The sequence below is a fragment of the Alternaria ethzedia genome (assembly GCF_023757985.1).
Source record: "Alternaria ethzedia strain BMP 0044 chromosome Unknown scaffold_1, whole genome shotgun sequence".
Lineage (NCBI taxonomy): Eukaryota > Fungi > Ascomycota > Dothideomycetes > Pleosporales > Pleosporaceae > Alternaria > Alternaria ethzedia.
The window spans coordinates 1724973-1749506 of record NW_026056194.1 but is presented as its reverse complement, the minus strand read 5'-3'; the positions used below and the strand labels follow the sequence as shown (position 1 = coordinate 1749506).

Below are 24534 nucleotides of genomic sequence, written 5' to 3'. Positions count from 1 at the left end.
ACAAGTCACCGACATCTTGATTGAGCTGCCATATGCGCCAAGTATGTGCTGAGGACACACATGAAAGGAAATGACGAGGATGTTTTGCGGCGTAGGTATTATATAGTGTGCTGACAGCCTGACCTTTGAGCCTCACACCTGGCCTCTGCAGTCATCCTTCGTCATCTTCGCCTGCAATACGCTACTACTCTCATACGTAGAGACGAATACGACTCTGCAAACATCTGTTGATCTATTTGTGAGGCCATCGACATGACTTCCCACAACCAGCCCATGCCGCCACCAATCCGGACAAACACTGTCGATTCACAAAAGTCACGGTCGTCGTCGGGTCAAACATCTCCACCCTATTCTCCATCATCACCCACGGCTCGCGCAACAGCTTCGCCGACCGAGGCGTCTTTCTTCGGTGCCATTTCAGCACGCATCCGCGGTCGCTCACGGAGTCGCTCTCGTGGAGCCACGTCTCGCAAACGCTCCAAGTCGCCCATGGTCATGCCACCCGAGCAAGCACCTTACTCACAAAGACATGCTTCCGCTACAAGCCCTATCAGCCCGACACGACCAACTGCAGGACCGGTACAGGGTGACAGACCTAGCATACAGGCTGCAGGTCGGCGAAGCACAAGCGGAAGCGACCCATGGAAAGGACGGCATTCGAACGACTGGCTGTTCAACGGGTACTCGCTGACTGCTTCGGCAAAAGAGCTGGTTCAACGACGGAAGTAAGCAGTATGGTTGGCTGATAGTACTGCTGGCGGTACGACGCTCGCTAGCGGGTGTCTGGCAGCGTTTGACGAACGTTACGAAGGAGGATAATGACATGGCTGAACGGATTTGTTTCGAGGTTAGCGGGTTTACTGGGAGGCGAGCTGGGCAACTGGGCAGATGGCGGCGTTGTTGTCGCTATCTTCACTCGCGTTCTTACTGTCATTACCTTGGTTGTACATTAGCTTTAAGCATGCGATTTGACGTTACCATACCGAACGCCATGTGTCGCATGCCGTGATGCCATGTTTGTCAGATGTGCTCACATGCTAGAGTGGCGCGGCTCCACGTTGAACCATACTTTGGTACCAAAACCAAACAACAGACTCGTTCTATGCTAGTAAAGATGGTATGGCATGTCAGAGAGTTCGGAGTGGATTTGCGCAGCTCCTTTACATAATCAGCCCTACTGACTCGCGGCGTCTGCTCCGGTCCCGCACCTGCCATGCCATGTACCAGGTACCAAACGATCTCACCGCTGCAGTGAGTACCTTCATGTCTTCCTGTGCTCTGTGCTTCTGCGATGCTCGCGACAAACACGCGACGATGATATCGACATTTGAGACGCGTTATTCGGAATCCCCTCGTCGCCATGTCCTATCATCGGAGTAACGACATGATGCCCCAGGTAGCCTAATCTGCTGCGTCGAATCCCGAAGTATGACCCACCACCCCTCAATCACGCCGCCCTGAGGTTGATCATCGTTCGGTACAAATATACGCATTCCGAACCCGGGGAACATCGTTCGTCACACCGCATCGGCTTGTTCTTCAGTGCTGGCACCTAACAGTTCACGTATTTAAGAGTTGATCGCAATCCGTCCCGACTCTCCAAACCTCCCTCCGCTGCCTTCCCCAATCCTCGAACCCACCATGAAGCACGAACGCGCCACGCTTCCGACGCCTACCTCGTCAGACTCTTTCTGGCACAGCGAGCCGAATGAGTTTCTACTGGGTCATTGTACGACAGAGGAGTTGCCCGCCGAGGCTGACATCGTTATCGTGGGATCTGGTATAACCGGCGCAAGTGCTGCGAGATATCTTTCGGAGGACGAAAGGGCTGCTGGCAAGAGTGTTGTCCTGCTCGAGGCCCGAGAGGCATGCTGGGGCGCTACAGGAAGGGTAAGACGACCGCGTCTATTCTTCGTACTCAAGTCGAACAAAACATATGGCGCACACTTGCTGACGGTCGCGCAAACAGAACGGTGGTCACTGCCAACCTCTCCTCTTCGACCGAAGCAGCGACGTCGCTGAATTCGAACTCAAGAACGTCGCCGCAGTCAAGTCCTACATCCAAGATAATGGCGTCCCTTGCGAGTGGCGAGATGTTACCGGCTGCCGCACATTCTGGACTGAAGGAGCGATGAAGGAGGCTGAGAAGGAGATCGAGCATCTCCGGGAGATCGCTCCCGAGATCGCACGCCACGTCACCATTATCAAGGACGAGGAGGAGCTGAAGAAGCATCGCGTCTCGCCCGACTGTGTCGGAGCGACGCTGAGTGAAGGAGCTGCGAGTTTATGGCCGTACAAGCTAGTCACATTTGTTCTCAAGAAGCTCATCAAGACTGGCCGGCTCAACCTACAGACTAAGACTCCCGTCACCGAGATTACCTCATCAGATGGCACGCACACCCTCCACACACCCCGCGGTACCATTAGCAGCAAGACCGTCATCCTCGCAACGAACGGTTACACATCAGCCATCTTACCTCACTTCGCCGATCTCATTGTGCCCTGTCGTGGGGAGATGTCAGCCCTTTTCCCACCTGAAGGATCGACCCTTCTCCCCGACTCGTACGGCATGGTTGGAGCTCTAGGTCAACCGGAGAACAACGACGACTATCTCATCCAGCGCCCATTCGAGGGCGTTCCAAATCCCAGTGGTCACTTGATGTTTGGTGGCGGCCGCGGAGCTGGAAACTTCCCAAGCATAGGCATCTCGGATGACAGCGTGATTGACGAAGGCTCCGCTGCGTATCTCCGCGGTGCGCTGTTGAAGGTCTTGAACTTGGGAGGGCAAACTGAGGGCTTACATGAGCTTAAGGCTGCGGCACAGTGGACTGGAATCATGGGATATTCTCGTGACGACCATCCATGGGTGGGCAAGGTGCCCGATAGAGACGGCTTATGGCTGGCTGGCGGATACACAGGACACGGTATGCCAAATGGTACATTATGCGGCAAGGCAGTTGTCGACATGGTACTGGGCGAAAGCGACGGCAAGGATCTGACCGCTGTGCACGAGGAGATGGTTCAGAAGGGAGACATCCCCAAGAGCTACATCATGACAAAGGAGAGAATTGACCGGGCAAGGCAGATGCTTACGGTACAGCAACAAGATGCTCAGGGCGTACACATGAACGGTGTTGTGTAGATCTCAATGACAATACTATTCGCTCTCCTCGCATTGGTGTACTCGTATTGCGGTCGTTGAACTTGCTCATCTCGTGTTCCTGTGATACATGTTGTAGAACAATGTTACTGGCCGTGGAGCTATTATCACTATGTTTTGTAGCACAAAAATGGCCCCTGGATCAATCGGCGCGCGGATGTTAGCGTCTAAGGCGTCCACTTACTCCGCTTCCAAGGTTCCCCCACCGAGGTACCAAGCCCGGCCGATTACCAATGCCCTACTCTACATGATCACGCTACAACAAAGACCACTACATTCAGGCCTATAGCAAACTATCTCGAAAACAGTAGAAATACCTACATCGATACATTATTGCCTGACCGACCCTTTGTTAACAATTGCCCCCATCAACACAATCACCCGCTCCATACCTCAACATGCCAGCAAACTCCCTCCCCTCGAAGATCGGAGTCGTCATCTTCCCCGGCTTCCACCTCCTCGACTATGCCGGCCCCCTAGATGCCCTCAACATCCTCTCAGCCGACCACCCTCTCACGCTCTGCACCATAGCCGCAACACTAGACCCAGTGCCAACCCAGAACAGCTTACAAGACAAGCAAGGCTCCCAGTTCTCACAATCCATAGTGCCAACTCACACATTCGACAACGCACCGGATGATTTGGAGGTGCTGCTCCTCCCAGGTGGGCTGGGATCGAGGGGACCGGATAGCGACAAGTGGATGAAGCCACAGGTCGAGTATCTCGAGAGATTGGATTTGAGCGGCAAGGGAAGCGTCAAATGGGTTCTTACTGTTTGTACGGGTAGTGAGATTCTTGCTAGGACTGGTTTGTTAGACGGTAGGAGGGCTACGACTAACAAGCGCGCGTTCGGCGATGTAAGTGAACCTACTTTCCATCTCCTCGCTTCACATCAGACTTGTTACTTACTATATATGCCAAGGTCAAAGCCAAACATCCGAATGTTGAGTGGGTTGCCAAGGCTCGTTGGGTCGTGGATGGCAATATCTGGACGAGCTCAGGTATCTCGGCTGGAATTGATGTGACGTTCGCGTGGATAGCGGATGTATTTGGCGAGGAGACGGCACAGTATGTGGCGGATCGGAGTGAGTATGAGAGGAATGTTGATGAGGGGAATGATCGGTATGCTGAGAGGTGGGGGACTGTGTAGTTAGGTAAAACGTGACACGCACGAAGGGCGAAGATGTTACTCTTCGGGAACAATGAGCATCACCTTGCATAGTATCTCTGGGTAGTGAAATAGTTCATGTCATGTGAAATTACAAAATCTTGTCTATAATAAATCTCGCTATGCTGGAAAAGCTATCAAGGTCGTAACGCTAATATGATATGGAGTGACCGCTGCAACAGAAGCAAACATCTATACATCTAAGACTGTCGACGAAAAAGAAGAAAGCTACTTGCGGCTGCGGAAAGCAGCGAAAGGAGGGAAGAAGTATGCAGGGTGGAAGCAGGTCAGCACCGTGCAAGCAATAGCCAGCATCCTGAATAATGTATTAGTATTCTGTCTTTGCGGCAAAGATTCGGATCAATGAGACTTACATTCCATCGAGGAGTAGGAACTCCTTCTCATTCCTCATGAGCGAGTTTCCCCATCCACCAGCCATCTCGGGCAAGCGGTAGATACACCTGATAAGCACAGTCGTGTACGCAAGGACGATCATCCAGCCAAACAGCTTGATCTTAGCCAACCGTACAGTTCCCGTCTCCTTGTCCATCTCATACGAGCTCTTCTCGCCCATGGCCTGCTGGTTCCTCGCCTTGCGGTACCGGAACACGTAGACGATGACGAGCCCACCACAGACCGCCATGGTGACGACCTGGAACGCGATACCAGCGACAATCAGGTTGTTACCCGCGTCGATGAGCGCCTTGTTCGTTGTGCCACCCGCAGCCGCCATACCACCACCGCAAGCCTGGAGAACGATAGAACCGAAATCGCAGCCGATGAAGATCCACGGGTAGAGGCGCGGCTTGAGCAGCGAATGCTGAGGTCCGCAGTACAGAACAAAGTGCTTGAGCGTGAGGTAAATCGCGGCAGCAACGAAACTCGGGCCCAGAACCAAGCAGCAAATCTGCAGTTTGAATCCAGACTCGCTCCATGGGTTGTCATTCATGATAACACGGCCTGCATATCCCGCTGCTTCGAGGAAAGTTCCGACGGCCAGTGCGGCAGTGTAGGTCCATGTGCGGCTCAGAACGCCCACGACGAGCGTGCCGATGCAGAGGATGCCGAAGAGGGCGCAGAGGAAGGCGTTGGCGCCTAGATTAGGGCGGTACCCGTAGAGCGTTGCGAAGACGGGGCATTCGGGGCTGACTTCGAGACATTGGCGGAAGTTTCCTTTGGGCCGGTCTTCTTGCGCGGATACGACGACGAGGAGTTGCGTTGCTAGGGCCAGGGCGGCGATGAGGCCGGTTCGTGCGTGGGAACGCATGGGGGGCAAATGTGCAGGGACGGAGAATGCAGACAACGATAGACGACGAACGAAGATGTGGGATTACCAGAACGTCACTCTACAAAAGAAGAGCAAAGATCCAACACGAACGGAAACGCGGGCGAACAACGTGGGTAGGTGGACTAATTAATCCCAGCCCAGCAGCGCCCTCGCACTCGCAACAGCCTAGCCCTTTATCATGCACGTAGTATACCCACCGACCGTATACACCGTGTTTGTGCTGCCAGACGGCGCCTCTAATCTCTTTTGCCTCGCCAGAACGGAGAAGGCTCTAAGCGACGTAAGTCTTGCCGTGCTTGACCGCTCGCCATTGGCCCCATGCCGCGGCTCCACCCAAAGTCATTGACGCTCACGCCTTGGCCTCGTCCGATGCATCTAAGCGAGGGCGTGTCGCGACCCGGCGGATGGGTCGTGTTGCGACGTCTTGGACCCGCGGCACGCCGTTTCACCGTTTTGGACCGCACGTGGTGCGATAAGGATGGGGGCTCTGCCTTCCGTTTGCGGTGGCGGGGTGCGAGGCTTTCGCTGCTGCCTTCATTCTCCATCACATGGAAGGAAGGCCTGTGGATGATGGGGGGCTAGTGGCTTTGGGGGTGTGGCGTCGTTCGGCTTTGGTTGTCGGGTTGCCGTCTTCCCGGTCGTTTCTTCGTTAATCATCTGTTTTCCGTTTCGGCTGGCGAGGCTTCCGTCTCTAGTGTTTTGGAGGCGAATACTCGATGCTGTTTGGTTCTTGGGGCAAGACTTTTTCGCACGCGCACGCGCATGGCGCGCGAACGCTCACAGTGTGTAGGTGGGCTCCATGATGAGTGGTTGCGTGAAAGATGACATGTAGTTGCTTACTGGTAGATTGCGCTAGCCGACTTGGCTTCCATGACCGTTGCTTCTGCATGCGCACTCAACGGTGGCTTTCTTCCTTACCAATCACTACTATTCTTAGTCGGATTCGCGGGGCTTATGGCCTCCGTTAGTCTTCACTTCGACATATACGAGGTATGCGACTGATCGTATTCGTGATTCATATCAATGCTACGCCTTCAAACTCCGCCCAATGCAAGCCCCCCTTCAATCAAGCACCCAAACTCCCTACAATGCTACAAATCAAAATCTTCAGCCTGCCACATCCTCAACCCTAACCCACCGCTCCTCCAAAGCAAGCACAACCAACTCCTTTACGCTACCCAGACTCTCCTCTCTGCCCAGCGCGACAGGACACAGTAGTTCACTGACATTCTGCAAGACCTTGTACAGCCTCATAGCCTTCTTCTCCACTTTCTTCTTATCCACCTCGCCGTGTTTAGAAAGGACAGGACGAGAAGAGACGTGATGTGGTGCGGAAGAGACAGCAGCGAGGTGGTTGAGGAGTTTATGCAGTAGGAAGTGCATCCAAACAAGATTCGTCTTGGGGTGGAAACCGCGCCAGACGTCTTCGTCAGAATTCTCTTCCGTCGGTATCGGTGCAACATCGAGTACCGTTTCCTCGCCGTGTTTCCTGGGCGATCGCCGAGGCATTTGTGGTTCGTCGTCGCCTGAGTCGAAGCGAATGTGCGTGTTCTTTCTAGGCGAGCGGCGAGGTGTGACTGGGGCTTGCTCTGGCTCTTCCTCTTCCACAGGTTCCTCTTGCGGTATATCCAACGGCTCGTATTGCAATGGGTTGTCGAAGAGTGCTGCGCCGCGCATATAGCGGTAGATCTCATATTGGTACTCTTCACTTGCGTCGCCTTCGAAGAGCGCGGGGTCTTTGTTAAGATCCAGATAAGCGACGTCGACCATCTCCTCACTCGCAGATGCGGCTGTGGAGCTGGAAACGTGAGACATGACAGACGTCCTGCGGGACCGGGATAATGAGGCGAGGATGTCTGCGCGCGACAAGGTGTAGTCGATGACAGTCGTATCGAGGCCGGTAAAGCGGAGTTTGCGTCGCAAAGGGTCTTTGATCGAGGGCTGCAGCACGTCCCCACCTGAGCGTGAAGACCGAACGCAGATGTTGCCGAGATGCAAGTCACGATGCTCGAACTGGCACGCCTCTTCTGCCTTTCCTACGCTGATTGCTACCCCCCAGAACACGTCCCAAGCTTCCCATATCGACGACATGCCACCTGTCTCCATAATCTTCTCAACATCCGTACCAGCGTCTTGCATTTCTACTACAGCCCAGAGCTGGTACTCGTCGTAACTGGTCTTCTTGCTGGGATCTGGGAATTCACTCTTCTTTCCGCGTGGCCGCGCCTTGTTCCATTCCTTCCACGCATCGTTGAAAGACGCTGAAGGTCTACCCTGCACAATCGTGAGGTCGCGGAAGACGGTAAATCCAGGTATGTGGGTGAGATTCTGAAGGAGCTTAACCTCAGAAGCAACATCATCAACCTGTGACTTGTACGCGTCGTCTTGTTCACGCTGCTCCATCTCCTTTTCTAACTGCGCTTCGCGATCTCGAACCGCACGAGTGTGTAGCTGGCTTGGTAAGGGGACAGCTGGTGGTGTCTTGAGCGCTACGAGTTTGAGCACCGACTCCTCCTTAAGACCATTCGCAGGTGATATCGCAGATAACCGGTATACCTCTGAGAACGAGGCCTCTGCAATCTTGGTAACTTGGAAGTGCGGCTCCAGCTCGTCTGACCACTCCTGGAACCCTACAAGCTTCTTTCTATCGCTGAGCGCCAATAGCGGCGAAGCATAGGCGGTGTATATGTCTTCAGGTTCAGGTGTTGGCTCGGGCGTAGGAAGGCATGCTGCTGGTTGCGCCGAGGCTGGTTTGGAATGAGCTGAACCCATGGGCACTGTAGACTTTGCAGGTGTAGCAACTACATCCTGGACGACGATAGTAGGAACCACGCGTTTCTTCTCTTTCTTCGGTTTCGGGATCGATCGAGCCAATTCGTCAACGTTGTGTGAGGCGTTGTGTAAGGCGTTGATGTTGCGGTCGCTCAGCACCTTTCGCGGTCGACGTGGCTCTTTGAGCATACTAACTTCATCCTCCTTGGGGCCCTTGGTGGATAGAGCCTGCATACTCTCGTCCAGTGCATCTTCGAATGGGACGACATTCTCCTTTGTGGTATCCTCGTTGCGCCCAGGCTTGATTTTGCGTGACCGCGATCGTTTCCTCAACGTACCCTCATCTTCCACAGGTGATGTTTTCTCTATTCGTAGTTTGCTCAATCCTTGCTCCAGCACTGACACATCGTCTCTTTCTGGTTCTGTTTGTCGCCGTAGGTCACGTGTCGGGCCGCTAGCCGCATTTTCCTCCTCATCTTCTCTGTGCGCAACTCCTTTCTCTGGTGACAAGAACGTCGTGAATGCAGTCCGCCCTCCATTCCTCTTCTTTCCGTATACGACTTTTGCGGGCATCTTCGAGGGCCTGAGCGAGTGGTGTAGTCGGTTGTCGATTCGTTGAGGCTCGATGGAGGTGCCAGGGTTTGGAGGGGTCTCCACGACGGAAAGTCTAAGCGAGGCGTTTCCACGGCAACAACCTAACGCGTGGGCGAGACTTCCTGAATCACGACATGTCAGGAGCCATCATGCGCTCGAAGGATGACGTAGTTCGTCAAATCAAGCGTTTTACTCAGATCAGGACCAGTAACAATATCACGGCAGCGACAGTTTAGAGAGGACCGCAAACGATTCCGCAGAATTAAAATTAAAATCAACAGGTACTCTGTGATGTTACAGAGGCCTCTTAGCACCTCCCAATGCGATATCAAATGAACGCTCTTCCAATTGAGCGTCTAAATCGTGTACATGTAAAGTGAGAGTCCAATCTCCCTTCTAAACCCAGAAGCAGATTGCACGAAGAAGTTGCCCAAGTGACCGGCAGACGGGCAGAAACTGGGTAATGGGACTAAACGCTGGAGACAACAAGACAAGGGTGCTAGGCAATCGGATAAAAAAGAAATAGGGTCCTTGGAAAGCGTTGGAAAGGCCTGAGGATGTGATGTTGGGACAATTTACAGCCAAGTGAATTTTGGTGATTGATAGGTGGGTGGTTGAGGAGATTGAGGAACGACGACGAAGCTCAGTTGTCGCCACTGTCAACCTCAGCTGGCGGCGTCTCTGCTTCCTCTTGTAGTATGGGTTGTGGTATGACACCGAGGCTCTTGCGTTTACTCTTTCTCTCTGAGTCTCCGTCTTTCTTTATGCCATTGGCCTCAGAGGACGCGGTAGTGGGGCTCAGTGTGCTACTCGATTTCTTGTTCGGGGCCATGCTCGAGTAGCCAACGGTGAGTTTGGATGTGCTGTCGTTGTTCTCGGACTTGTCGGCAAAGTCTTTCCACTTGCGCCAACCGTCGAAGTCAATGAGTGCTTGCATGCAACCCCACTCCTTGACCTTGCGTTCAAGCCAGACAAAGTTGACAGGCTGTGACATGTGTTAGAATGAGTCTGCTAATACAGGACGTGAATTCTTACCTTGGTCAGAAAGTCGTTGCAACCAGCCGCCAGAGCCTCGTGTCTGTCGCTCTGCAGCGAACTGGCTGTGAGCGCGACGATAATGACGGGACTCTTGAACATGCCCTTGTCACCAAGGCGGTCATCCTCGCTCAGCTCGTCTTTGCCGTTGCCCTCTCCTCCAAGTCTATTGTTGGGGGCCTCACTACTGCCACTGCTGAATACGCCAATACTGTTGACACGCTCCAACCGTCGAATCTCCTTGGTTGCCTCCAAACCGTTCATGACTGGCAGCTGAATGTCCATGAGTACCAGATGGAACCCGCCTGCCTTCCACTTGGTGACCGCCTCTTTTCCGTTCATTGCACGCTGCCATCTGACCTTCAGACGCTGCATGAAAGCACCCAAAACTCGCAAGTTAATGATGTTGTCTTCTACAATCAACACATTGATGGGCGGCACTGAGCCATCCAAGAGACCGGCTGGCAAACTCGGTGCTTCCACCGGCGGCTTTGGTCTCCGCTTCTTCTTATTGTTCGGTTGTGGCGATGATATGCGTGGGGTGGGCGGAGTCGACTCATGGAGGGTTTGTGAGTGAGAGATGGGATCGGCCGAAGCGGGCGGCGTGGGTATCGCGTTGTTTGAGGCGGCAGAGTTCTTTGCTTCGGAGGCGGAAGAGTCATGGCGCGGCCGGTTTGGAGGGCGAACAGACGTGGCAGAGGAAGGAATGCCGCCGCCAAGGGTGGTCGGTGAGGCTGTGTGCGTTCTAGGGTATTTTGGTCGGTGAGCATGCAGCGGCCCTCGTCTGGTACCGCCCGGGGACGGCAGTGCAGGCAGTTGTCCGGTGTTGAGCACGGCTATTGAGTGGGGCGCATGAGGCAGAGGCATGCGGGCCTCATGCGGCTGGCCCGAGGCAGCGGGAGAAGGAGCGACGACGGGCATGGGCGGGAAGTACTCGGTCTGTGGGTGGACGCCATCTTCGTGGTGGTAGTAAAAGGGCACGCGAGGCGAGGGCTTGGGGGTCCTCCGTTGGGGCACGTCGATGATAAGGGCCTCGGTCACGTTCTGGCCGCCGGGGAAGTAGGCATCTAGGGTGCGGCACATGTCCTCCTCGGGGCCCAGCGTGCGGTCTCCTCCCCGCTGGTTGTCGCGCGGGACGATGCGCAGCGTGACGTCGGGCGAGTCGAAGCTCCTTCCCAGTGAATTGGCGTACTTTTTGAGAATCATCTCGCGGACGTCGTCGACCAGGTCATCCTCGCGGATCTGCACCAGTGTGGCCGAGGCGCTGGGCCGCTTGACCCAGATCTTGCGGTGCAGCATGCCAGCGCTGAAGTGGGCGGGTGCTCCGCCAAAGTAGTCGGCGACGGTGGGCGGGCCGGTCTGGATGGCAGCCTGGGGAATGTCAGGGACGAGCAGCTTCTTGATTATCTGGGCATCGGTCTTGTTGACGACGGACTGGCGGCGGACGAGGGCGGGCGATGGGGCGTGCGAGGTATCGTTGCTGCTGGCGGGGACAGGCTCAGTGGTGGTGTGGTCGCTCGGGGCGGAAGAAAGCGACGATGGCTCGGCGCGGTTGAGCTCGGCAGGCTGCTGCACTACGGGGTGGAGAGGCGTAGGTGCCTCAAGAGTCACCTCTGGCAGGACGACAGGCACGTCGGCAGAGGGTGGGCGCTGGTCGTTGTTGTGGTGGTGGCTTGCGGTGCTCGCGATGCTCGTGCAGGTCGAGTGTCGATCTCGCGAGGTGTTCAGGCTGCCAGTGCTGCCGTTGCCGTCGGCCTGACTGTCGGCGGCCACTCCAAGCACATCCGACCTGACCATGCGCGGATCAGCTGTCTTGTCGTCGGGAGTCTCCGCGCCAGACACCTCGGGCAGCTGCTGCAGCGAGACGCTCTTGCGGAGGGAGCTGGTCGGCGGCGGGCGCGCATGCCTCTCGCTGCCATGCGAGGAAGTGAGTGAGCGTGCACTGCTCGACGTCGCGCTGCTGCGTCTCAACAACTTGGACCGCGCATTCTGCAGCCGCGTCTTGATACTGCTCATGCCAGCAACCAGCCGGAGGCGCCCAGCATGCAGTTTGGAGATGCGCTGCGAGGCCGTCGTGGTGCGGGCGTTGGGTAAATAAATGGCGGCCTGGCTGCTAACGAAGCTATGGGATGCGCTTGGCCTGCCTGTCCATCACTCGCCGGTAATCCAAGAGGGTCGTGATACGGCGGGTACAGCGGAAAGAATAGACAACTACGATTAGAACAAGAACAAGAAGGAAAGGGGCATGGATCGATTACTACAAGACACGAAAAGGAAATGCGTCGTGTTGTGCTTCTTGCAAGCAAGTATTACCATGTTAATCTCAAAGCGCGCTTGGGCCTTGGAAAGAGGAGCGCATTCCCCATGCCCCCTCTCACTTATGCCGCCCAACTTCCAGGCTTGCCACTGGGGTGTGTGCCCAGTCTGCCTACGTATTTATCATGCCATCAAGGCCCTGGGGTGTCCAAGACGTGTTTGAACCCAATGACAGCAACAGAGCGCATCACAGCTGAGCGCCTGAATTCTGCTTCACGGGCTACCCCAGCGTGTTCCATCGCCAACTCATCTCCACCTCACCTCCTATCCGCTCTGGGCCGCCTGTACGTAGCTCCTGTCACCCGCACACCCATCGTCGATTCCTCCGGATCTCGCGATGCAGCCTTCGCCACATGTATGCACCTCGTTGCGATAACCTGATGTACGGTACGGCCTATGCCAGATGTGGTGTGGCTGATGATGGCACCACCATAGCCCATTGGCTGACATGTGCAACCGCACTTCCTAATACGTCGCTACCATACATAAGTAGTCGCCAACTGCAACGCTTATCACGAGAAGCGCCTGACACTTCTTCAGAATTTGAAGAACCTACTCGACTTGTTGCGGCGGTCAAATACCATCAAAGTTTCTCGTAAGGAATTTTGTCACAGTTGTGTTCCGTCGCTACGTCAGCCTACTGTCGCCAACCCATTCACCACGGCGTCATATATCACAATTTGGTCCCATTCTTCCACATACGACCACAGAATCTTGAGAGCTCGGCTTCCCGTCCGCTCAGCCCTAGATAAGCAAGATATCGGCTCATTAGTAGTTTCGTGGGTGACCAGAAGCGAATCCGGGCTGTTGTATGTTTTTGCCATTCTTTTCGCCATCTTTTGAACATGTATATGGCTGCGTTCACACTTCGATCGCCTCGTTCAAGGAGGAAATCAAACATCGTGGAGCCTACGTTGGTGTTGTGTCACCCATTTTACGTGTTCCCACATTGATGTAGGCTGCAGACCTGCTCAATCTTTTTCCTTGTATAAGGCCTCCTTGAATGAAGGACGAGGAGAAGTAAAGCTATGAGCACGAAAACCAATGCGGATCAATTCGATGGTAGTGAGCATCAACGGCTTGGACCTCATACATAAGATACGTTCACATTTCATAGAGCTGGTATGCGCTTCATACCAAAGCGTACCGGTATCGCTTTCGGCACGTATAGCGTACGGGCAACGGGGAAACTCGTCATAGCAACAAAATACCCCACCAAGCACAAAGCCCACTTCGCCTTCCATTTACAATGCTTCGTGAGGGGCCCGGGTTGCATATTCAACGCCACCCCTCTGGCCCTCTGTCCGAATCTCGATCCTCAGGCTCGACACATCATATCCAAGGCGACGACCCGTTCTCGGGCTTCCCCTTGTGAAGCCCAAAGACTTAGACCTAAAAGTCTTTGAAGCTCTCTTCCCACTTGTCGCTCAATTCCTTGGTATATGGGTCTCTCTTCTCCGACTCGGGTTCGTATTCATCAAAGTTGCGTGTGTCAGCAGGCCCTCTTAGATGTGGTACGATGGGTCCCTGGACTTCGCGGTTGTACAGCTTCTGCCAGTCAATGTTCTTAAACCACTCGTGTTGTTTCACACGTTGAGCGCCGCCTGCGACGTTACCCAGTCGCTTGGATGTGTCGACGGTGCAGAGGCCGGAGATGAGGTCGCGTGCAGTGGGGGACATGGCAGAAGGGAAGCGCACCCGTCCTTCTACGATTCTAAGGGATGTTAGCTCTCCTCTTTCGAATGTCATGAATACTGCGTACTGCTCGTAAATCTTCATTGGGTTCTGGTCCCAGAACGGTGGTTGTCCCACGAGGAACTCGTACACCAGGATACCAAACGCCCACCAATCGACTGCTGTGCCGTGGCCTGTGTTCCGGATGACCTCGGGTGCCAGATACTCGGGCGTGCCACAGAGTGTGTAGGTCTCTCTATTCTCTACCTTCTTGGCAAACCCAAAGTCCACCAGCTTGAGGTGGCCCTCGGCGTCTATGAGTATGTTTTCAGGTTTCAGGTCGCGATATGCGACGCCTTCCCTCTCGTGGAGGAACTCTAGTATAAGGACAATCTCGGCAGCATAGAACTGTGAGGTGGGCTCGTTGAAGCGCCGTGCTCTCCGCAGGTAGCTGAAGACCTCGCCGCCGGGGCAGTAGTCGAGCTGTCTAACATGTCAGCCATTGACGAGTGCTCGCGATAGGTGCCGCTACGTACCACCATGTAGAGGGAATCCAGGGATTGGAAGCTGGCAACCATGGTTGTTATGAACGGGTGGCCAGCCACTTTAGCCAGAACATTGCGCTCGTTCCGGACGTGCTCGACTTGCTTGAGCCGGATGACTGGGCGACGGGCGTCAGTAGATGCAAAGGGCGCATGTCGAGGGCGCAGACGTACCGTCGACTTTGCGCAGAATCTTCAATGCGAAGACTTTGTTCTCGTCGCCCGCCTTTGCGTCCTTCAATCGCACCAGCCACACGCGCGCAAATGTACCTGACGTAGAGTCAGCGTCCTGTCCTCGTCTAGCGGCGTGGACGAGTATGCGCACCGGTGCCGAGGGTCTTGATCAGCTCAAAGTCTTCCTCGCGCAGGACCTTGGACGAGTGGCCGACGGGCTTCTTCTCCGGGTCAATGTCAATCTCGTCGTGGCTGAGCGTGTGCTTTTGCGCCTCCCATTGCGCCAGGTGCTGCTTCTCTTCCTCGCGCGGCCGGTCCATGGCCGAATCAGTGCGGTCGTGTAGCGGGCCAGAATGCGACGGTGAAGAGGCCTCCTTCTTGTCCCGGTGGTGTTGCATGGGGTGCAGCATGTTCTTGAAGGTAGTCGCCATGGTGGCCGGTTATGCGCCTGCGACAACGGGGTAGGGGTGCGAGTGGTAGGCGCGATCGAGGGGTCGGGTGGGTTGCTCAGGTGCTGTCTTATCCGGAATCAGTAACGGAAGCAACTCATGGCAGCAGGCACGGGCAGCGGCGGGGTCAATCGTCGGGCTTGTATGTGCGTAGTAAGCAAACGTATCGTGAAGGGCAGCCTGAGGTTAGGCGGGTCGGCCGGGCGTGTAGCACTCGACGACCGCGGCCAAGGGGCACGTTGGACTATAAAGCGGGCGCGACCAGGTGCATGCATGGCGGGGGCTTTTGATCACTCACTCAATGACGCAGGGCGTGGGGACTGGGCTTGCAACAAAGCCGACTTAAGCCTGATGAGACGGCACGCCGCTCCACTTGTCGAGTACGAACCTGATGTGTTTTTAACTTTCCGATGTGAGCAAACATAGTGCCTTTTAGGTTCCCTGTTAGCTACTGCTTAAACAGACTTCCCGTGCTCGGCCGCACAAGACGTAATGGCACGCTATCCGCCGATGTTCTGCCATTCTGCCTGTTCATCTCATTTCGATACGAATTGCCATACGAGGATATAACATGCTATTCGACTGTACTAGATATGCCCAAACTCCGAAACGGTAACTCCAAGTATTGCATGCTCGTCAACTATATCTACACCATGTAGTCGTACAATTGCCCACCACCAAGTTCGTCTTTAACGTAGGAGTTAAGTGTTGACGTTTAGAAGAGACAAGTATTGCGTGATTTGCAGCTCAGCCACTTGCTCGGGTGTTGAGGATGAGGGCGACAATGAGTCTGGACATGTTAGCTGTTGGCTAGTCGCATCATTCCGTTGAACGTACCCGTAAAGACCCAGAACTTCGGCGAAAATGAGGATGAGGACCATGCCGACGAAAATCCTGGACTGGCGCATGAAAGAGCGTACACCCTACATATGTCAGTGTGTGCCGCCATTATAGAACCAACGCTACGTACGGCGTCTCCCACGATTCCAATCGCGTAGCCCGCAGCCAGGCCAGATAACCCGACTGACAGACCGGCAGCCATGTGCATGAATCCAGCATACAGCGAGTATGTATTGTCCGGCGGCGGCTTGATGTCGCTAGCGATGAGGACGGATATGACGAGGGCGTAGACGGCCAAGATACCGGACATGACGATGGGGATGAGCGACTGCCCTAGTTAGCCGGAGCGCCCACAGACGCCATAGACAGCTCCTCACCTTCATAATCAGGTCTGGCCTGTATGTTCCGATACCAGCGATGCCGATGCCTGCTTTGGCTGTGCCATAGGCAGCTCCAGCGCCTGCTGCCGTTAGCTCCTGCACGTCCAAGCGGTTGGGTCGGGTCTCGTACATCCAAAGATCATCTGGGCGCGGTTCGTATATTAGTTCGACAGCTACGTGGGAGAGGTGCTACTCACAGCAAACGCGATTCCGCTCTGCGTCGTAGGTTAGCTATGAAGTCATCAACACGGCGTGGCACTCACCATGCCAAAGAACGGCGCGAAGCTCGGCGCGAGCTCATTTGACGACATGATGCCTGCTCGGGGGGTGCGCAGGTCGGGCGGGTGGTGTAGTAGCGAGGGAGTCGACGCGTGATGGGTGAGGCGTTGGATGATTGATAGTCGTTGCGCTGGGCGTTCGTAGGAGAATGGCACTAGGCTGCTTCGGGGGGCAGCACGCCCCAGCGCTTCTAATACACACGATCGTGGATACGACTACACCCTACCCGCCCATTTCGCACCTACACCACCTCGCATCTTCACGTATCTTCATCCAGGACGGCCCTGGGTCCTCGCTGGGCGGCTTCAACCCTTCCTGCCCCAGTCGCCCTCCTCCCCTCGGCCACACCCCGCGGCACTGCACCCCGACCAGGCAAGACTGCGCAGAGACATGGCCGACTACGGGAACCACCAACGTCCAGAGTATGCGCGCGGCCCCAACCATGGCCAGCCCTCGGGCGCACGGGAAACCGCCTTCACCAACATCTTCGGCGCCAGCCCCCAAATGGCCGGCCGCTCGCAGACCATGACCTCGCAGTCTCACATGCGCATGCCCGACAGAGCTGCCACCATGTCCAGCCAGACTGCCGACATGATGCAGCGCGCCCCGCCCATGCGCCAGCCGGTCAATGGCTATGATCGTCGCCCTCATCCCCAATACGACGCGCGCCCGGGCAGCAATCCCGGCGAGCAGCGGCCCATGGACCCCCAAAACGCCTACAATCGCCCCATGCCGAACGGCTACGGCCAAGACCCACGATACCACCAGGGCCCGCCGCAGCCTCAACGCCAGCCGCAGCCCCAGTACCTCCCCCAGCCGCTTCGCCCGGAGCGTCAGCCATACGGACAGCCCCAGCGCTTTGACCCGCGAACCTCCCCTCCAGGGCAGCCCCCCTTCACCAAGCCCATACCCAACCGCTTTCCCGGCCCACCGGGGCCTGCAATGAACGCTGACCCGTACCGCTCGCAGTCACTAGCTCTGAACCCGCGCCCGCAATTCACCCCCGGAGGACCTTCTCACCCCTCGCAAGCAAACACCTTCCGCCAACAACCATATATGAACCACATGGCACGGACTACGGCCCAGGGGCGTGTTGTTCCAGAACGACCCGACGAACAGACAATGTCTATGACCTCTTACACCAGAGACCCCGAGCACACTCAGACAATGAGCGGCAGGATCATACCAAACCGAAGACGAGAGTCTGGCGGATCGGAAATGGCACCTGGAGCGCCCGGCCAGCCCCAACATATGAACGCTGGACTCCCGCCAAATCCCAGGAGCATTAGCCAAGGCAGCGTGCCGACCCAGTCCCGCACCATGTCCATGGCATCGACCGTTGTGCCTCCGTCCGAACGGACCAACACAATGTCTTCGATGACATCGCGTCCTGATTCGACTCAGACTATGGGTAGCAACGCCAGCAACAACAGAACCTCTAACCAGTCCATGACCTCGCTTTCACAAGGGCAACAGGTCCCTGCTGCCCAGCGACGCGCACCGCTCGTGTACCCCGCCTTGCTATCACGAGTTGCCGAAACCTTCCAGGATCGAGTTGGCCTGACAGAGAAAGAGAAGGACGGTCTGGTGTACAAGAGTGCCTTCACCGGCGCAGATGCGGTTGACCTCATTTCGTTCATCATCAAGACGACGGATCGTAATCTAGCGCTGCTTCTCGGCCGCTCTTTGGACGCCCAAAAGTTCTTCCACGATGTGACTTACGCCCACCGGTTGCGAGATTCGACCAACGAGATCTACCAATTCCGCGAGACCATGGTAGAGGACAAGTCCGAGATCAACGGTGTCTTCACGCTTCTCACCGAATGTTACTCTCCCACGTGCACCCGCGACCGCCTGTGCTATTCCATTGCTTGCCCCCGCCGCCTTGAGCAGCAGGCTCGTCTGAACATGCGCATTCAGCCAGGTCTTAAACGTGAGGAGTCCAGGGCGAGTTTGCATGAAGACAAGGACAATGAAGAGCAGAAACTCTGGATCAACACTGTGCCCAAGGAGGTTTCTGAGAGTGTGTCTGAGAAGGAACAGAAGCGACAAGAGGTCATCTCTGAGCTCATGTACACTGAACGCGATTTCGTAAAGGATCTGGAGTATCTCCGAGACTTCTGGATGAAGCCTCTTCGCAACCCTGCGACTTCACCCATCCCTGAGCACCGCCGAGAGAAGTTTGTCCGCACCGTTTTCTCAAACTGTCAGGAAGTCTACATGGTCAACTCGCGCATGGCCGAACAGCTCACGAGGCGCCAGCAAAAGGAACCCGTGGTTCGAAATGTCGGAGACATCTTCCTCGAGTATGTGCCACATTTTGCGCCCTTCATAAAGTACGGTGCGAACCAGCTCTTCGGTAAGTACGAGTTTGAGCATGAGAAACGCACAAATACCGGATTCGCCAAGTTTGTCGATGAGGTAGAGAGAATGAAGGAATCGCGAAAGCTCGAGCTCAATGGTTATCTTACCAAACCAACGACAAGATTGGCCAGGTACCCTCTGCTTTTGGAGAACATCGCAAAGTACACAGCCGATGACAACCCCGATAAGGAAGACATTCCCAAGGTCATCAAGATTATCAAGGAGACTCTGTCAAAGGTCAACGTGGAGTCTGGAAAGGCAGAGAACCATTTCAATTTGATGCAGCTCAACAAGGACCTTAAGTTTAGGCCTGGAGAGTTTGTGGATCTGAAGCTGACCGACGAGAACCGGCAATTGGTTTTCAAGGGTACCTTGAAGAAGACTCCAACTGAGACCACTGGTGACATTACTTGTTACTTGTTTGATCATGCAGTTTTGTTGGTCCGGGCGAAGACGGTCAACAAGCGCGAGGAGCAGAAAGTCTACAAGAAGCCGATACCTCTGGAGCTTTTGGTCATTACGCAGATGGAGGAGGTCAATCCGAAGTTGGGCATCTCCAAGAGGCCATCAGCCAACTTGATCGCTGGCAAGGCCATTGCCGCTGCTACTCCAAAGAACAACGACCCCAAGCAACAAGGATACCCTATCACCTTCAAGCATCTTGGAAAGGGCGGTTACGAGTTGACACTATTTGCCAGCACCCCCATATCTCAGCAGAAATGGATGGAACATATCGACACACAGCAGCGAAGTCTGAGGGAGCGAAGTAACATCTTCACCAAGACAATCGTCAACGAAGGCTTTTTCTCTCCGACCATCAGAGTCACATGCGCTGTTCCGCTGGGTATGTATCTCATCATTTTACTAGTAATCTCGATACTAACTTTTGACAGACGGTGGTCGCAAACTGGCTCTTGGTACAGATGCTGGTGTTTATGTCGTGGAGCGGAAGCCAAAGGACGCCTCCATGCGTCCTCGTCGTGTCCTGGATTGCAAGGGTGTAACTCAGATCGAAGTCCTCGAACAACACGCAATCGTGCTTGTGTTGGCCGACAAGACGTTGTATTCATACTCGACAGAGGCTCTGGAATCCGACGAGACCCAGTCCATGGTCAAGAGACCACGCAAGATTTGCCACGCCAACTTCTTCAAGGCCGGGATCTGCTTAGGGCAGCAACTGGTGGCTGCAGTCAAGACATCTGCGCTCTCGACCACTATCAAGGTGTACGAGCCAAAGGAGCAGATGGGCAACAAGAACAAGAAGTCAGGCTTCGCGAAGATGATGCTCTCCACGAGCGGAGCAGACCAGCTCAAGCCCTACAAGGAGTTCTACATTCCCACCGAATCGACATCGATACATTTCCTGCGATCCAAGCTATGTGTCGGCTGTGCGCGCGGTTTCGAAGTTGTCAGTCTGGAGACGCTTGAAACGCAATCGCTGCTCGACCAGGCAGATACGTCGCTTGACTTCGTCGTACGGAAGGAGAACATCAAGCCAATCCATATCGAGCGTATGGCAAGCGAGTTCCTCCTATGCTATACAGACTACTCCTTCTTCGTCAACCGTAACGGCTGGCGGGCAAGGCCCGACTGGAAGATCACATGGGAAGGCACGCCGCAAGCTTTCGCCATCTTTAACCCCTACATCCTTGCCTTTGAGCCTAGCTTCATCGAAATACGCCACATGGAGAGCGGAGGTCTGGTGCACATCATTACAGCCAAGAACATTAGATGGTTACACACGTCGACACGAGAAGTAAGTCAATCACGTAAGATTACATTCCTACAGAAAGCTAACAATACCCAGATCCTGTACTCCTATGAAGACGAACTCGGCACCGATGTCATTGCCAGTCTTGATTTCTGGCAAACTGCAAACGGTGGAAAGCAGTCGCTTGATGTCCAGCGCTCATACGAGAAGAGCTAGACTCGATAGTAGCCCGCAACAAAACCTTAATGTCGAGCCTCTACCCTCGAACCTACGAGCACGAAACCAGTGGGCAACCGCATAATCACAGCCACGTATGCACCATCTTTTCTGCTGACGACTGCTTTGCGGTTCTCTATGTCATCCTACTTGTCAGCGGAGGCATGCGACATTGTGGTCAAGGAAAGCTCAGGAAGTGCCTCGACCGAGCCGCGGGCGGTGGCGATGGTTGATCACGTTGATTATTACTCTCCTTCTCTGAGGTCAAGAGGAGAGAATACATTTGTATCATAATAGACTCGCACGGTGATTGATCTCGTTGGGTTTTCCAAAGGCAACTAGGCTCAAAATGTGTTGGAGGCATACCAGGTAGTGCGATTGTTGAAGACATAATCTGAAGATGCGATTTAGCGAGTTTGATTACCTTCTCTTTCTTCTTTGTTTTCTCTCTACCTCAGTCATGTAGAGTCATGTTTTGGCATTATGGCTGAGCCGTCCAGTTCGCTTCACCTGCTCACATCCCGACCCGAGACTAGGGTTAACCGCCGGTACCGACGCTGGAAGTGGGTATTTACCTCCACTTGTTGTCACTAACACCATGGGAGGTCTAGTCGGATAACGTGTTCCTTAGTCTATGGCTAGCTTCACGGTCGGTCCTATTTCTCGAACCATCACATGACGGGGTTCAGCTCAGTGTAGTAGTACCTCCGATGTCGTTCCTTGTCACTATACTGCCGGAACATTATTATTCTCCTACCGGCATTAATCCACTGTTTCTTCATCGATCACACAGCCAAACAACTCTCTGAATTGAAAGCACCGTTGTTAGAATCATGGCTCCGGGTGTACTGTGGGTTGCTTCGCGCGTCGTGAATCCAGACAAACTCTCTGCCGAGAAGTTCTGCGATTGGTACGAGAATGTATGTACTTCGATCCTTTTTCATGAGTAGTCCGTCACAAAAGAACGAAGAAGCTGACAAGAAATGAAAAGGAACACATCCAAGAAGTCATCAGCCTCGGCGGCGTACCCTCCGGTGTACGCTACCAAGCCATCCAACCCCAACCCTCACCGTCTGTCTACAGCAACGAATTCCCATGGCTAGTACGTCCCCTACTTCATAACCAAAATACCCCTACCTAACCCCAACAGGTAACCTACGAATTCCCCGACCTCGCCTACAGAGAAAGCGAAGACTTCCAGAACATAGCCGGCAAGAACCCTCCCAGCCAAGAACTCATCAACACAGTCTACAAGAACTCCGCCTTCGCCATCCGTTTCTACGAAGAAATCCAAGCCGTCAAAGGAACCACTTCATCCCCGACTAAGTTCGTCATCTCAGCCGCTCTTCAGCCACCCAAAGACGCTTCTTCAGATGCAGACTTCGATGCGTGGTACCGCGAAGAACACCTTCCGGTTCTTTCCCGCGCACCGGGCTTTGTGCGCTCGCGCCGGTTTAAACTAGCCGCTGCATCTACGCTGGAGGACTTCCAGTTTGGAGATGCGATGGAGACGGCGCCGAGGTATTTGGCGTTGCATGAGTTTAGTGGGGAGGTGCTGCCGTGGAAGGAGTTGGAGGAGAGTGGGCAGACGGAGTGGGCGAAGAAGGTTATGGGGGGTTTGCTCAAGGAGGAGGTTGGGTTGTATGAGGTTAAGAGGGTGTATGGTGAGGAGGAGTGGGGGAGTGTTGGGAAATAGAGAGGAATAAATGATTTGTACATGTTTTGACTTCGTCTTATTGAATTTGAAAGTGTCGTCTACGAACGGCTAGTAGACTTTGGTTGCAACGATATTCCTTGGGTGACTACCTAGGCACGTCTGCTTGTAAATGTAGATTGGTATCATTACCTAGCTATCTTCCCTATTGGCTGAAGGGTCAACGTTATCTGATATCGCTACATTTGATCAGAGCTGTCCTTCGAGATCGCTCCTTAGCTTCTCAAACATCTGCTGCCCCATGTGCGTCCACCAACGCGGTATGTGAATTCTTTTCGGTAGTAGCATCTGAGTTCAAGCTGTTCCAGAGTTTGCTCGGTTTCGAGAAAATATCGTTTGGTACACATCTTCCCACTATATCCAATAGATTGTAGACTGCCTGGACTTGGTTCTCGCGGGCGATAAGAATATCGTCTTCTCTGTACACTATCCTCGCCAATGCATCGGCATCCAGTTTGGTACTTCCCCACTTCAGGACGATCTTGAGTGCCTCGCTAACTGATATCCACATATTTTCGCATTCATTTTCATGCGACATGTGAAGTTTGCTAGTTCTATCTGATTGCAGGTTGAATGCCCATCTACATTGTGGTAATCGAGAGACAGTGATGGTAATCTACTAACCACTTCCACAATGGCTTTGAGTTTGATGTCCTTACGGCCCCGGACGAGGAAGCGGAGGATTGATGTTGTCTGTCCCATCACTTCAGAATGTAGTGCAACCTCCTCGCTGGAATCATAGATGCGAGTCTTCTCTTGCCTTCGCTCGTACGAATCAAAGGTGTCAGCGAATGCCCAATGCTGGATAGTATGGTGCTCTTCTATTCGTGCTCTTTGGCGTGGATAAGTGCGCCCTACTTACAAAAGAAGAGGGTTGAACATGCTGAGCATACAACCTAGGAAACTACTGAACACCCTGGAGCCTGCGTTGACAGGAGATCATCTAATTTGCATGTTTTCATCTAGGTGGATTCTAGAGTGTTTGGTTCTTCCCTTGTATGAAGTGTGTGAATTCCAGAGATGTCGATGTCGAATGACGAGTTTCGACAACTTTGGTTCCAAGGAACCCTTAAGATGGCGAGCGGTCCAGAAAGTGTATTCCCGAGCACTCATCAATATTTCACGAGTTTATTTCGTGCTCTCGAGCGGTGCGTAATCTTAGGTCTTGCCCTTCGCGATATATGCCAGCCTAGCTCACCACTCCAAGCTCAAGCTGTCAGCCCAGCTGCCCTTCTTCTCAACTTTGTACGCACTCTCGACGTTTCCATTACCCAGATCTGCACCGTAGAAATGCGCAAAGCAACCTCTTCCGACCTCTTCCCACTTGAGCTCACCCTTCTTATCCGCATGAACCTGCCCGTCGCCATCGGTGCCCGCGACTAGCACGTCGTACTTGATCTTCAGCAGCCACAGCTCCGAGACGTCGCTGAAGAACTTGTCGGCAGTGCCAGGTACTTGCTCCGACGTTGATAGGTGGATGTAGCCGTCATTGCGGTCGAGGTCTGAGAGCGGGAGACGCGCGGGGAGGGGGGATGGCGGGGCAGCAGGGAGGATCTTGTAGAGGTAGGTTGGAAGGGGCGAGGGAGCCGGCATTGTGGCGCGTAGTACGGATTGCGACGACTGGAAAGATCCCGGGATTCAAAGTGCGGTGAGAACAGCTCGTGACAGGCGTGCGAGAAAAGATGGTAGTTCGGGCACAAACTAGAGAGCGTCACAAGTCGCGAGAAATGCACGTTATGCTCATGATTGGCCGACGCGAGATTACGTGAGACAGGCGAGCATCCACCGCAACCACGGAACCAACATGCCTCTTGAGCGCCACAAAAGTCAGCCTGGACGAGATTCATAGGCAACCATG

The 24534-nt window shown here is 54.3% G+C and overlaps 11 protein-coding genes across 11 annotated transcripts; 5 read left to right on the top strand and 6 right to left on the bottom strand.

The window, feature by feature from the left end:
• Positions 1-252: 252 nt before the first annotated feature.
• Positions 253-729, top strand: J4E87_000568 (uncharacterized protein; the record flags this gene model as incomplete). The annotated part of the gene is made up of 1 exon (XM_049372224.1): positions 253-729. One exon carries the CDS (start codon positions 253-255, stop codon positions 727-729), a length of 477 nt encoding a protein of 158 aa, XP_049238358.1.
• A 912-nt stretch (positions 730-1641) lies between these two features.
• On the top strand, positions 1642-3142 carry J4E87_000567 (uncharacterized protein; the record flags this gene model as incomplete). Its single annotated transcript, XM_049372223.1, has 2 exons — positions 1642-1890; positions 1970-3142. 2 exons carry the CDS (start codon positions 1642-1644, stop codon positions 3140-3142), a joined length of 1422 nt encoding a protein of 473 aa, XP_049238357.1.
• A 416-nt stretch (positions 3143-3558) lies between these two features.
• On the top strand, positions 3559-4310 carry J4E87_000566 (uncharacterized protein; the record flags this gene model as incomplete). The annotated part of the gene is made up of 2 exons (XM_049372222.1): positions 3559-4017; positions 4083-4310. The coding sequence occupies 2 exons, from the start codon at positions 3559-3561 to the stop codon at positions 4308-4310; spliced, it is 687 nt and encodes a 228-aa protein (XP_049238356.1).
• A 246-nt stretch (positions 4311-4556) lies between these two features.
• J4E87_000565 (uncharacterized protein) lies at positions 4557-5595 on the bottom strand (the record flags this gene model as incomplete). Its single annotated transcript, XM_049372221.1, has 2 exons — positions 4557-4644; positions 4703-5595. The coding sequence occupies 2 exons, from the start codon at positions 5593-5595 to the stop codon at positions 4557-4559; spliced, it is 981 nt and encodes a 326-aa protein (XP_049238355.1).
• A 1128-nt stretch (positions 5596-6723) lies between these two features.
• Positions 6724-8961, bottom strand: J4E87_000564 (uncharacterized protein; the record flags this gene model as incomplete). The annotated part of the gene is made up of 1 exon (XM_049372220.1): positions 6724-8961. One exon carries the CDS (start codon positions 8959-8961, stop codon positions 6724-6726), a length of 2238 nt encoding a protein of 745 aa, XP_049238354.1.
• A 664-nt stretch (positions 8962-9625) lies between these two features.
• J4E87_000563 (uncharacterized protein) lies at positions 9626-12033 on the bottom strand (the record flags this gene model as incomplete). The annotated part of the gene is made up of 2 exons (XM_049372219.1): positions 9626-9967; positions 10018-12033. The coding sequence occupies 2 exons, from the start codon at positions 12031-12033 to the stop codon at positions 9626-9628; spliced, it is 2358 nt and encodes a 785-aa protein (XP_049238353.1).
• Positions 12034-13725: 1692 nt separating this feature from the next.
• J4E87_000562 (uncharacterized protein) lies at positions 13726-15154 on the bottom strand (the record flags this gene model as incomplete). The annotated part of the gene is made up of 5 exons (XM_049372218.1): positions 13726-14047; positions 14096-14490; positions 14544-14668; positions 14724-14819; positions 14875-15154. 5 exons carry the CDS (start codon positions 15152-15154, stop codon positions 13726-13728), a joined length of 1218 nt encoding a protein of 405 aa, XP_049238352.1.
• Positions 15155-15919: 765 nt separating this feature from the next.
• On the bottom strand, positions 15920-16703 carry VMA11 (v-type proton ATPase 16 kDa proteolipid subunit 2; the record flags this gene model as incomplete). The annotated part of the gene is made up of 5 exons (XM_049372217.1): positions 15920-15962; positions 16010-16095; positions 16143-16340; positions 16390-16581; positions 16656-16703. The coding sequence occupies 5 exons, from the start codon at positions 16701-16703 to the stop codon at positions 15920-15922; spliced, it is 567 nt and encodes a 188-aa protein (XP_049238351.1).
• A 358-nt stretch (positions 16704-17061) lies between these two features.
• J4E87_000560 (uncharacterized protein) lies at positions 17062-20962 on the top strand (the record flags this gene model as incomplete). The annotated part of the gene is made up of 3 exons (XM_049372216.1): positions 17062-19879; positions 19929-20791; positions 20843-20962. 3 exons carry the CDS (start codon positions 17062-17064, stop codon positions 20960-20962), a joined length of 3801 nt encoding a protein of 1266 aa, XP_049238350.1.
• An 833-nt stretch (positions 20963-21795) lies between these two features.
• Positions 21796-22658, top strand: J4E87_000559 (uncharacterized protein; the record flags this gene model as incomplete). Its single annotated transcript, XM_049372215.1, has 3 exons — positions 21796-21882; positions 21954-22064; positions 22113-22658. 3 exons carry the CDS (start codon positions 21796-21798, stop codon positions 22656-22658), a joined length of 744 nt encoding a protein of 247 aa, XP_049238349.1.
• Positions 22659-23870: 1212 nt separating this feature from the next.
• J4E87_000558 (uncharacterized protein) lies at positions 23871-24269 on the bottom strand (the record flags this gene model as incomplete). The annotated part of the gene is made up of 1 exon (XM_049372214.1): positions 23871-24269. The coding sequence occupies one exon, from the start codon at positions 24267-24269 to the stop codon at positions 23871-23873; it is 399 nt and encodes a 132-aa protein (XP_049238348.1).
• Between the last annotated feature and the right edge of the window lie 265 nt (positions 24270-24534).